Source organism: Vombatus ursinus, unplaced genomic scaffold (genome assembly GCF_900497805.2).
Source record: "Vombatus ursinus unplaced genomic scaffold, bare-nosed wombat genome assembly UNPS02000580.1, whole genome shotgun sequence".
Lineage (NCBI taxonomy): Eukaryota > Metazoa > Chordata > Mammalia > Diprotodontia > Vombatidae > Vombatus > Vombatus ursinus.
The window spans coordinates 26619708-26632546 of record NW_020940358.1 but is presented as its reverse complement, the minus strand read 5'-3'; the positions used below and the strand labels follow the sequence as shown (position 1 = coordinate 26632546).

At 45.6% G+C, this 12839-nt stretch overlaps 1 protein-coding gene across 3 annotated transcripts in view; it reads left to right on the top strand.

The window, feature by feature from the left end:
• Nucleotides 1-11024, top strand: part of EYA2 (EYA transcriptional coactivator and phosphatase 2) — a 247930-nt gene extending 236906 nt beyond the window's left edge. For all 3 annotated transcript variants that reach the window (XM_027848711.1, XM_027848700.1, XM_027848704.1), the window contains one exon: nucleotides 10480-11024. In XM_027848711.1, the coding sequence (XP_027704512.1) occupies nucleotides 10480-10560 (81 nt within the window). In that variant the 3' untranslated portion in view covers nucleotides 10561-11024. The remainder of the gene's footprint in view (nucleotides 1-10479) is intronic.
• Nucleotides 11025-12839: the final 1815 nt, after the last annotated feature.

Here is a 12839-nt window from a genome sequence, read left to right as displayed (position 1 = left end):
AGCTAAGTGGTGCAGTGGGTAGAGCTTGGAGTCAAGAAGACTCGTCTTTTTGAGTTCAGATTCGACTTCAGACACTTACTAGCTGTGTGGCCACCATCATTAGCTGAGTCAAGTTAGCCCTCGAAGCAGGAGCTTTAATTACATCAGTCAGTCAATAAGCATTTATTAAGCACCTCTGGCAGGCCCTAGGGTCACCAATACAAAAATGAGAAATCCTGCTCCCAGGAAGCTTATATGCTGGGAGACTGTCTTGGCATTTGATGAATAGAAAGCAAATTAAAATGCAAACCAGTCCCTACTGGGCAGCATCAGCAAAGCCTCTTAAAATGAGACTTGCTCATCAAATTGGAAGGCGTGTTCTTAGGAGAAGTCAAAGAAAATCCTACTTTGTGGAGTGGGGACTAAATGTAACAGCAGTTGTTTCCCTAAAAGGCAAAAAGGGCAAAAAATCTTCAAGATTCAAGAGGGTCCAGAGGAAGGAAGGGTTCTCATCCTTGTGTGTGTGTGTGTGTATATGTGGGACATTTGGTGGAGTCTGGTGGACACTAGAGACCCCTTCTCAGAATAATGTTTTAAAATGCATAAAATAAAAGTACTCAAGGTGACAAAGTTGAATGAAAGTCAAAACAGATTTTTTTTTCCCATTCAAGCTCACAGCTTTCCTAAAATCCATGCAAGAGCTCCTAGGGTAGATAAGTCCCTGGATGATAGTGGGTCATTAAGAGAAGCTATGACTGTTAAGGCCATGAAACTTTGGAGCTCATTTCCTGGTGCTTCTGGCTTCTCACAAACCCCATCAGGGAGAGAGTTCTGGGCTGCCCTGACCTAGGGGGAGGGGCTACATTTTGGCTGTTGGGATGAATGTGTGTATATTGGAGTAGGGAGGTTAACCTTGAGAGAGGAAGGAAGTGAAATGCTGGAAGGGGAAGGTTCTGCCACAGGCCCCTGAAAATCTCTCAATCAGTCAATCAATCAATCAATCTCTCTCTCTCTCTCTCTCTCTCTCTCTTTTTCTCTCTCTCTCTCTTTCTCCCCACACGACTCTTCTTCTCTCTCTCCCCCCTTACATTCTGGTGGAAGCAGAGTAGTTGGTCCCAGAGCTGGCCTTCAGGGGCAGTACCAAAGCCCTACCTGCTAGCAGGGGCCAAATTTTGCAGGGCAGCAGAACTATGGCTCTACTAAGGGCCCTCTTTACTCCCACTGCTTTTCAAATGAAGCGTTCTGCCCCATTAGTGGGAAAAGCTACTTGCAAAGGCCTGCCACGGCCTTGTGATTGATGGGAATCATTAGTTCAGGCTGCTGTACACCTGAGCTGTGTAAAATATGAGGAAAGGAAGAGAGCCTTGCAGTGTTTCTGCTGACAGCGTTGATAATATCTCAATTTTAGTGGGTCATTTTTCTCCTCCTCTCCACAAGTGATAAATCTAGCCGACTTCAGGAGCCATCAAGGAACCAAGGCTGCAGAGGGAGGGGCCTTCTCCATCCTCTTCTCTGCTCACCCTCACCCCGCCCCCCAACAACAGCAAAAGGAAATAGAGTCTCTAAATGGGGAAGGATTGACTGAGAAATTGACTCAAAGGGCTCTCCAGTTGGAGGCCCATGTAATGGTGCTGAGTTCACTGCCTGGTGTTGGGGAATTGTAGTTTTCCTGGAGGAACAGGACGTGTCAGGTATAGTCTGGAGTGCAAAGAGCACAGGACTGTCCATTTACTAGATTGCCTGGTCAGCTATCAATGGTGGAGCTAGTGCTTGAGGAAGGAGGGAGGGAGTAAGGAAAGGCTGGTTGGAAGGCTTGTGGATATTCACTCTTTTCTTGTTTGTTTGTACTGGGAGGCCCTGAAGAAGAGGAACGGGATAAAGAAAAGGACTGAACCTGTGATCAGACTAGTACCTTCCCAGCCACTTACAGTCTTAAAAGAGTTGCCTGCAGCAGTGAAAAATTAAGTAGTTTGCCCAGGTTACACAGCCAGTATTTGTCAGAGGTGAGGCCTGAACCCAGATTTTCCTGGTTCTAAGACCAGCTGTCCATCCACTGACTAGAGGAGGATGTGGTTATCATTTCTACCTAAGCAGAACTATATTGGCCTACTATCACTAAGATTTAGCTTTGGATAGTTTTTCTACCATAGAAGACAAGTTTTGCATTGTGAGTGAGGGTTGTAAGCTATGCCCCCATAGGAATCCAAATCCAAGATGGATTCCCTTGACCTTAGCCTGATTAATACAGTGGTCTAAGCAATCGTTAATGAATTTATTAATAAACTTAGCAAGTAATTCAAGTGTATGCAAAATAATTATGAGGCTCATTTAGGGGTTAGCCCTGGAGCTGAGCTGAGAGGCAGAAGTGAGGAAGGATGGTCTACCAGACTTTGGGGGGACACCCTATGCAAAAACATAGAGATGGGAAATGGCATTGAGACCATTATTGGGGATGCTTACTGGAAAGTTCCTTGGTCCCATCTAGAATCTACTTGAATTTATTAGGCTCAGAATAATGTTAATGTAAAGGCCAGATGGGCATCACTGGGAGATGTTTAGCTGAGAAGGCCAGTGTCCTGACTGCCCTTTTCAAAAAACTCAGCTTGTCATCTCCATTTCCTAGCTCAGAAGGGTACGCATAGGAAATTCTCCATCTGAGAAGGAATCACAGAACCCCACCTCAAGTACCCCATTCTGCTTTCTGGCCTCATTTCAGACTACTACCTGAACCATCCACAAAGTGCAGAGACTTCAAGCTCACTGTGAATGTGTGGAAGAAAAAGACAAACAAATGAACATTTGCCCTGCAGGGGCCTGAGTGAGGTGAAGGTCACTGTAGCCAGGAAAATCAGGGCCAGAGCAGCTTCTGACTAAGAGGTCTAACAAAAGTCAAGTAACCAACAAGTCAGAATTTAAAGAGATATTGGAAATGTGTGACCCTTCCCCCCACTTCCCCGCCTTTCCCACCTACCACGACCAACCACCACTGACCCAGAACCTTTTTTTAGAACCTTGCCAGGACCATCATTGTGACCCTTGAAAGATTGTCAGCTTAGCCAAACCTTGGCAAATGTTTTTCCCTGGGCATGGAGGAAAGAAAACCCCTTCCTCCAACCTGCCCCTTGGACCTTAAAGCATTTTAGTCTTTGTTGCCCCATATCCACTCTACTGGGGAGACTCTGCTTTGAATCAAAGCAAAAGGATTAGCATTCATTAGTCATTTTATTATTCAGATGGGTCCCCAGCCAGACGCTTCTCACAAACAGCCAGGCTCAGTGTAACATGTACCACTTGCTTCTCAGTTTCTGTGTTTTCCTTCATTTAGACGTCTATGTGTAGCTCTGTATGTTAACATATATATATGTACACACATCCATATGCCACAGGCCCTGCGCGGCCTCTCAAGGCACATAAGCCATTTCCCAGATTTAATGAGACACAGCATGGTGAGGTAAGGGGGTAGCAGTTAATAAGCGCGTAGCACAGCATCATCGTCGGCCTTCCCTGGATTTTCCGATTGTTGTAGAGTTAAGTCACTGCTCGAACAGGAAAGGTCTGGATGGGGCCAAGTTGCAGTTGTCGCTGCCCTCCGGGGAGAAGGATTTCTTATTTCTTCCTACAAACTGATCTGGAGTTATCAGCTGTATTGGAAAACATACACGCTCTTAATGGGAAAAAACAAAACTTTCAGTTGAAAATGAGGCTGCAGGTCCCCCCCTCACGTGCCACTGCCTGAGGAATTATAGATTCAGATTTAGACCTAGAGAGATTATTAAAGGTCCCACATCCAACCCTAATTTTAGAGATAAAGTAAAGTATAAAAGGGCAGCTAGGTGGCTCAGTGGATAGAGTGCCAGGCCTGGAGTCAAGAAGACCTGAGTTCAAATTTGGCCTCAGACACTGACTAACTGTGTGACCCTGGACAAGTCACTTAACCTTGTTTGTCTCAGTTTTCTCATCTGGAAAATGAACTGGAGAAGGAAATGGCAAACCACTTCAGTATCTCTGCCAAGAAAACCCCAAATGGGGTCAGGAAGAGTCAGACACAACTGAAACTACTCAACAACAACAACAAATAAAAGATAAAACGTGAACACAGAAGCGAAAGGATTTGCCCGTCTTTACTCAGCTAGTAAGTGACAAACTGGGATTCGAACCCAGGTCCTCTGACTCCGCATATATTATTCTTTGCACTATGCAATACAGACTTGCTTAGTAAGGGATAAAGAATCTTGGAGCTTGAAGGGACCTAGAGGTCAAGTAGTCCAACTTCCATACCTGAAGAATGAATTTCATCTCCAGCATCCTGAAGAGTACTCATTCAGCCTCTTGCTTTAACTGTTTGGGGGACAAGGAAGTTATTAACAATAATAACAATAATAGGTAGCTTTTATATAGCACATTAAAGTTTGCAAAGTGCTATACATGTTTTCTCACTTGATACTCACAATGTCCCTAGGTGGTAGGTACTGTTGTGCCTTTTTTATAGTTGAGGAAACTGAGGCAGACAAAGGTTAAATGACTTGCCCAGGGTCATACAGCTAATAATGTCTGAAACTGGATTTGAATTCAAGTCTTGCTAACTTCAGGCTCAGCACTGAACCACGCAGCTGCCCGATAACACAAGGAACAGAATGGTATCAGTGAGAACAATGGCCATGGAGAACTGGGTCTGAGTTCTTTCCTCTAGCACATATGTAGCAGTGTGAGGCTCAACAAATCACCTTACCTGTCTGAGCCTTCATTTCTCCATCTGAAAAATGGGAATCATTACTCTACCTACCTCACAAAGCTATTGTGAAATACTTCCTAAACAGAGAGACACTATAGAAATGTGTTGTTCAGTTATGTCCAACTCTTCATGACCCCATTTGGGGTTTTCTTGGCAGAGATGCTAGAGTGGTTTGCTGTTTCCTTCTCCAGCTCTTTTTACGATGAGAAAACTGAGGCAGACAGGGTTAAGTGACTTGCCCAGGGTCACACAGCTAGTCAGTGTCTGAGGACAGAGTTGAACTCAGAAAGATGAGTCTTCCTGACTCCAGGGCTGGTACTCTATCTACTTCACCACCTAGCTGCCCACCCAGCCCTTGGGAACTTAAAATTTCATTTAATCTAGCTAAAACATAAAATTCCACTTTGGGACAGTTATAATTATTAAGATGTTTTTCCTCATACTGACGTGAAATCTTTCTCCGTTGTAACTTCCACCCACCCACCGGGCCTCCTTCTTTCTCTTCTCTGAGAGCAAACAGAAAATTCCTTGGTAACATTTCTGGTATTTGGGGACAACTGTCATCGCTCGCCTCGGGCTTCTCTTCTTCAAGTTGAACTCCCTCAGTCCGTCTCTCAGATCACAGATTTAGAGCCAGAAGGGATGTTAGAGGTCCCTAGTCCACCATCTGAATGTGCCTTCATTTCCATCTCCCTCCCCATGCGAGTTGCCTTTCTCTAGGTGGATGCCAGTCCCTCATCTGAAATGTGTCACTTCTCGGGCCCCGGAGGCTGTTCAGCCCCACTGCTTCCCTCTCCCCCTCCGCCACCTCTAGCCAAAAATAAATAAATATGCATGTTTGTGAGAGAGAAAAAAATTCCCTCCTTAAGGGAAGTTTTGAGGAGGTCTCCAGGGAGGGTGATGACGCCTGAATGCTTTCTTGCCCCTCCCCTCATTGGCTCAGAACTCAGCAGGCTGGCTGTGGGAATCATTGGCATGACCACAGACTCCATCTGTCCATTGGTCCCCAGGGCCTGGCCAGCAGTTTGCTTGGCGTAAGCTGTGTAGTGAGCTAACCCTCCTGTCTTTGATTTTAGTCAGGATTAGAGGTGCCTCCCTGTTCTTTTAGCCTTATTTCTCCCAGTATTATTATTATCATTAATATCATCGGAGTTGGTGGTGGTGATGTTTTCCTTTTCACGTGGCAGAAGGGGATACCCGGAGGGCCCTTCCACACAGATGCCCTGGCCTTCTTCATGTCTGGGATATTTACAGTTCCTCACATATTTCTTGCTAGGCCCAGAATTATAACGATCCAAGCCTGATGTGTCAGAAATTGGGGACATTAAAAGGGAAAGTCCCACCTAGATTTGTAAGCTCCCTGAAGGCAAGGATTACATCTGCCCCTCTCTCTGACATCGTCCTCGGGCTTTTGGCTGTACAACTGCATTAATGATTTACATTTCTCTTTTCTCCCCCACACCTCCCCCCAAAATACACACACACCCTGACCTTACAAATAAGTACTCATCCTCTTCCCCACGTCTGTCCTTCTGGAGACAGGATGTCCCTTTCTGTGACCCTCTGTAAATGACCATCCAGATTGACTAATGGGCAAATCAATGAATGATAGAAAACAATGAGCCTGCTTAGACCATTTGGTATAATCAGAGAATGAACAGATGGATGGATGGATGAAAAAGCATTTATTAAGCACTTACTATGTATGAAATACTGCTACATGATCATATTGCTTGCCTTCTTGTTGGGGGGGGAGGAGGAAGAAGGGAGAGACTCAGGGACTCAAAATCTTTCAAAAAAAAGAATGTTAAAATTTGTTTTTACATATAATTGGAAAAAAATATTTAAAAAATAAAGTTAAAAACACTATGCTAAGTGCAAGAGAAAAGTAAGCCTGGCCCTGTTCTCAAGGAACTCAAATTCTAATGAGGGAAGAGAATGCATTTCGAAGGTTTTAGCTACAAGACAGAAAGAGAGGTCCCGTGGTCTTTGGATCATAATAATGCATCTTCTTTAATTTCATTTCTACTAATAAAATCACATCCTATGCTTGGCACAATGCCTGGCATATAGTAGACTTTAATAAATGTTTATTGATTGATTAATTGATATCAGCTTCTGATGTTGAGCCATTGGACAGTGCCAAGGACTTTGGTGGCAAGAACTTTCTTTTCTGGGTCTTCTGTACCCAGAAGCAGTTGTCAGGTTGCACATTCATGGGAGGTCTGTGCCCACATGGTAGTTGCCAGAATTGGGCTGGAAGTAGAACCAGGGGTCTAGGGGTCACTGCCATTCTTGGGGCTCTTGGGTTTACTTCCCTGTGGTGTTGGTCAACAGTTGGGGTTGGTGGTGGTAAGGAAAGGTGGTAAGGAAAGGTGAACCCTTTCTCCACAGTGATTGCTCCCTCCAGGGATGGGCTTGGGGGGTTAGGTTGGAAACAGGGCCAGTGGTCCAGGAGCGCTGCTATTCCCAAGGCTCTTTCTTGGATTCGGGGTTCTGGGCTATCTCCAACAGAGTCTGAAGGTAGACTGACATGGCGGCCTCATAGGTAGAAGTTATTACAGAGGACTGACCTATTCTTCAAAGGAATTGCTTTCCTGGATCATGGCTGTGGGGGCCCAATAGGACACTGCTGGTCTGTGAACGAGGAGTCCTGAGCTGTAATCCCACCTGGCCACTTACTCCCTGTATAAATTATTTTGAGTGACTTTAGGCAAGTGACTTCCCCTTTGTTGGGCCTCAACTGAAGGGTTGATGAGGTTACCAGGGCAATGTGGTTCTGGGAAAATAGCACAGATTTGAAGTAAGAAGACCATGACTCAGATTTCAGTTTTTCAACCTATATGGCCTTGGACAAGTCACTTAAACCTCAGTTTCCTCATCTGTAAAATGAAGGGATTGCAAAGATGATCTCAAAGGTGCCTTCTACTCCTAAATCTATGGTCCTCTGACTCTGTGATCTCAACCTAGATATAATTAATCATTGCCCTCCAGCTCTGAAATTCATTGGATCTAACAGATGCCAAGGCCTACCTTGACTGAAGATTAAAGGCAACTTTAATGTGTGTTGGGGGTATGGGGGAGGGAAAATAGGAAGAACTTATTACTTAAATCATGAAAAGATTCGTGATTTCATCCTTATAGGTAGAACCCCACCTACACAGATTATAATCTTTCTCTGCCACTATCAAAGGAGAAATGATATGCACTTAGTTTAACTGATTCTTGAATGGTACACAACAAGAGCCCATGGTCACCTCTATACCCCTAAGACTTTAGTAGAGTAGAGGATGATGGAGAGAAGAACAATTTCAGAAAAGAAAATTATGATGAGAGAAGATGAGAGAAGAGAAGTGAGTCCATAGGAGAAACCAAATCAAGGAGCAGAAACGTGTGTGGAAGTAGAGATCGGTTAGACCTGAGATACAGGGACTCAGAATTTGGGGCTCAGGGAAGCCGTTATGTCTGAGTCAAGAATGAATGAAATGAAAAAGGACTTATTAAGTGTTGATTCTGTGCAAATACTGCAGTAGGTCCTGGGGATACAAATGCAAAAGTCCTTACCCTCACATTGCTTCCATTTTAATAAAGAAAAACAACAGAGAGGGGTATGGTGGCTAGGGAGGGTGTTTACAGTTGGGAAGCATGGGGAATGGTGAGTGATGCCACAGGTCAGTCGATTATTTGACAAAACACTGGAAAACCAGACAGAAATGTGTTTTTCAAGGACCAGGAGAGCATAGAACAGAGGTTCTTAATCTGGGGGCTGTGAACTTGATTTTTAAAAATATTTTGATGATTGTACTTCAGTCTGGTTGAACTTTAACTGGTTTCCTTTGTGATCCTCTCTGTATTTTATTTTATGGGGGCAGCTAGGTGGTGCAGTGAATAGAGCTCTGGCGTTGGAGTCAGGAGGACCTGAGTTCAAATCCAGCCTCAGACACTTGACACTTACTAGCTGTGTGACCCTGGGCAAGTCACTTAACCCCTATTGCCTCACCAAAAAAAAAAAAAGGGTTAATTAGTTGTATTTTATTTTATGCATCTAAGATACCATTCTGAGAAGGGGTCACCGGACTGACTTTCTCATTCTGCCGAAAGGGAGTCCATGTCACCAAAAAGGGGAAGACCCCTTGGCTTAGATTGGAAGTAGAAAGAGAAGAAAGAATACCTTTCAGGACAACCAGACAAGAGGCAGGATGCCTAGAGATAGCTTTTCTTTCTCTGTGGGGAAAGTTGGGCCCTGGTCAGGTATGTGGCTGGCCTGAGTCACAGTGGCAGGAATGGGCAGGTCAGCCAGTCGCAACTCCCCTCTCCAGGAATGGAACTGGGACAGACTTCCCATAACACTTCTTATACATTATATAGAAGAGGGAATGGACGTTCCAACCTCTCTGTTTGCATATAGTCATCTCGGTCACGAAGACCAAGGAGGTGAAAGACCAAGTTGTGAAAGGGATAGAAAATTGGTAAAGAAACTTCCCTGTGAGCAAGTGGGGTGACTAGGGCTTTGCAAGACACCTACACAGGAGGGGATCATGTTTCCTTCTTGCCCGTGGAGTGTCGGTCAGCTGCTAGAACAACCGTACTCCCCCCACCCCAGATGCCAGTGACCACCCTAGCAGATCGTGTGGCTAACCCTCCATTCCAGGGTTAGCAGGGGGGATCCAGGGAAGAGGCATCACAATGCTGGCTGCCCCGTCCCTCTATAGTAACCTCTCTGAGGGTAGAGATGATGGTACCTTCCCTAGCACCAAGCACAGTGCCCCACAGAAGGTAGGCATGTCTATCCATAGCCATAACAGTTGGCAAGGTATCCATGGTGGAGTGGAAAGAGAACCAGCCCAGAGCTCAAGAGAACCTGAGTTCGATCCCTATAGCTAATACAAGTGGGTTTGTGTGATGGACTCCTGGGGTAGTCTGGGGAAGCCTAGGGACCCCTTCTCTGAATGTTTTTAAATGCACGGGGAAAAGAACTATATAGGATTACAAAGGAAATCAATTTTACTGAAATAAGTTATCAAAAAAAAATTTTAAGCAAACTTTCAGATCTTTTGAAATATGTCCATGGACCCCAAGCAAAGAACTCCTGTTCCTAACACACACTGGCTGTATGACCCTGGAAGAGTCACTTAACTTCTCTTGGTGCCTCCCGGTAACTCACATGCTAAGCTGCAGAGCAGGTGTCCAACCAGCAAAAGGAGAAAACGTCCCTTCACTGGGAATTCTTTGTAACAATGAAATCACAAGTCTAGCCCAAAATGTTAACAGTTGATATGCTTCCTATAGAAAAAATAATAATAACCCAACATCGACCTGGCCTGTAATTAGCCCCTTGGAGCTGACTCGGCTTCTCTCTTCTTGGTACTCCCCATGTGTTATGGTGAGCAAACTCCTCTCTCCTGTTCCTCTCATCTCTGTGATTAACAAAAGCCCCTTTGCCAGGAGCTCAAGAGAATACTCCCTTCCTGCCTCCCTTCAGTGCCCCTCAGACATTGAACAAGGATGTTGCAGTCCTAAAGGAGAGGGTATGGACTGTTGTGAAAGGCAGCATGGTGAGGCAGAAAGAACCTTGGAATTAGAGTCAGAAAGCCCAAATTCAAGTCTGACTTCTGCCTTGTGACCTTGTGTCCAAATAGCATTGGACAAGTCCCTTCTCCCTTTGACCCCGTTTGCTCATCTGCAGAATGGAGAGGAGAGCGTTTGCTCCTGTTCTGTAGCACACATTGTACCAGAGAAAGGTGAACTATTCTGTCCTTCCTTTGCAGCACAACATGCCCTTCTGGAGAATCTCCTGCCATGCAGACCTGGAGGCCCTGAGGCATGCCCTGGAGCTGGAGTACTTATAGCAGAGCCACAGGGAGGTGGCCCCGAGCTTGGCTGGACAGTTCCCACCCATGCGCCTGTGCCCCCACTCCTTTTCCTTCCTGTCTCCCCGCTTCAGACTTTGAGGACTTGGACAGAGCAGAGACTGAGCAGTCACCCTAAAGTGGGGCCCACTTCCTTGGAAGCCAAGGTCCTTGGAAGAAATAAAGCTACATCTCAAAGGTTGAACTGAGAGCCCTCCAGGAGGCAACTGGGGAGGGTCTGACTTTGGGGATGAAGATGGGAGCGAAGGGCAGGGATGTGGGCCAGAACTGGTGGGGACTCAATGATCGTGACCGCCTGCGGGACTCACTGAAGGGAAGCAAGAAATCATTGATATAAGGAGGAGCAGGCAGGCTATTTTTTTTTTAATTTATGAACTAATCTCATTACTCTGGTATTATGCTCTCGTACCTGTGATGGCAGATTTCTTTGTTGCTGGTTTTGTTTCTTAAACTCTCTCATTGGGATGGGGTTGGGGAGGGGGTAGGGGCTTACAGATCTAACTTAAGGAGATCTCTTCTTGAAGTTGTACTCTGAGGGACAATCACACTTTGTAAATTAGTAAGTGAGGACATTCAGGGTCATCAAGAAGACCTAAAGCTTATTTTTGTTCTTGGAAAAGCCTCCTGATGGTGGGTGAACAGTGCACGGTGCCTTATGTGGCCATATTGTTTTGGGATTGGGGGAGGGAGGAAGAAGGTGAGGGGAAGCTGTACCTTGTGAGACTGAAAGGCATTGAATAAAACCACGTTTACATTTTGAGGCAGGAGTAACCTCTTTGTTCCTTCTCCAGGCCTGAGGTCACAGGCATCCTGGGCAGAAGTCTGCTTGGATGGAGAATGTTTGGGGAAAGCAGAGATCCTTGGGAACCCCAAGACCTACCTGACTATTGCTGACCCAGAGGGGGACCCAGTAGGACCTAGGTCTGTGTTAAAAGACTGGGGGTAGCTCCATTGGCAAGAGTCATGGGAAAGGGTGACCAGTGGTCTGGTAGCCATGGCAATACAAGAGTTTGGAGCTTAGGGAGCCCAGAGTGTGAGGGAGTATCGTAGAAAGGAACCCTTTGATAGACTGAGCACTAATACTTTGACACAAGGGTTCCCTGGTTCAGATGTTCTTTCAGAATGAACTGGGGAGTTTTCACTGGGCAGTTGGCTGGGCAGGGGGAGGTGAGGGGCCCAGAACCAATGTCAGCCATGGCAAGCTGCTTGGTCCCCACTGCCGTCCTGGTGCTCTCTTTCCTCTCCCCCATCCCATCATAGAATCAACTCTCTGGAAAGGTTCTCTTTATGTTTATTCACCCCCGAGGTTTGAAAGACTAAAAGAAAAGTTTGCATTTTAACAGTGGCAAAACTTCACTTATGCTCCAATACATATGAGGCATAGGGACTGGCCTTGTGATTTGAGCTGAGTCAGGAGGTCTCAGGTAAGGTACATTACCTACACAAGTCATAACCTTCTCTGAAATTTTATTTGCCTTGAACACTAAAAAATTAAATGATTTGCCCAGGGTCATATAGTCAGAGATACAGCTTCAACCCAGGTCTTCCTGGCTCTGTGGGAGGCCTTCCAGCCACTCCCAAAGTAATGTAGCTCTAATGGTGGAATTTGAGACATGGGAAAGGGTACATTTGTAGGAAGGGGGTAGATGAGCTTTTCCCTTCCCCATGAAATTATGAACCAACCATCTAATCCCCCTCCTTAACCCAGGAAGAATCCAGTGAGGGCCAAATCAAATTCACTGTCAAATAGAAAACTATGCCAGAGGTTTGATAACAGATACCTGAAGCAGCCTCTGGAAAGCTTGTCCCTCCCACCCCACCCAAGAGTTAATTATTAGCAGGGCTCTGCACATCTCTAGTTGTCTCTCCTGCCCACATTTCTTTAGATTTCTTTGATGAAGCAAAAGGATGAGACATAAGGTAAGGTGGGGTGGGGTGTGAGTGGGGGGTGAAGGGTTGGGAAGGGAGATAAAGGCTCCTGCCTGGGAATCTGTGGGGGAGATACTCCAACAGAAGCTGGAAGCTGAGAGCCCTGGGCAGGGGCAACAGAAAGGGGTGATCCCAGCAGCTCCCCTTTCTCTCTCTAGTGATTCCCAGTATATAGGGCTTTCTTCACAACAACCCCACCTACCAAGTAGTGCTAGTGTTGATATCTCCATTTTATATGAGAGTACTGAGGATCAAAAAAGCAAAGTCTAATGCTCAAATATTTTACAGAAATGTGATCTTTCCACAACTTTTCTGAGCTAGTGTGTGTA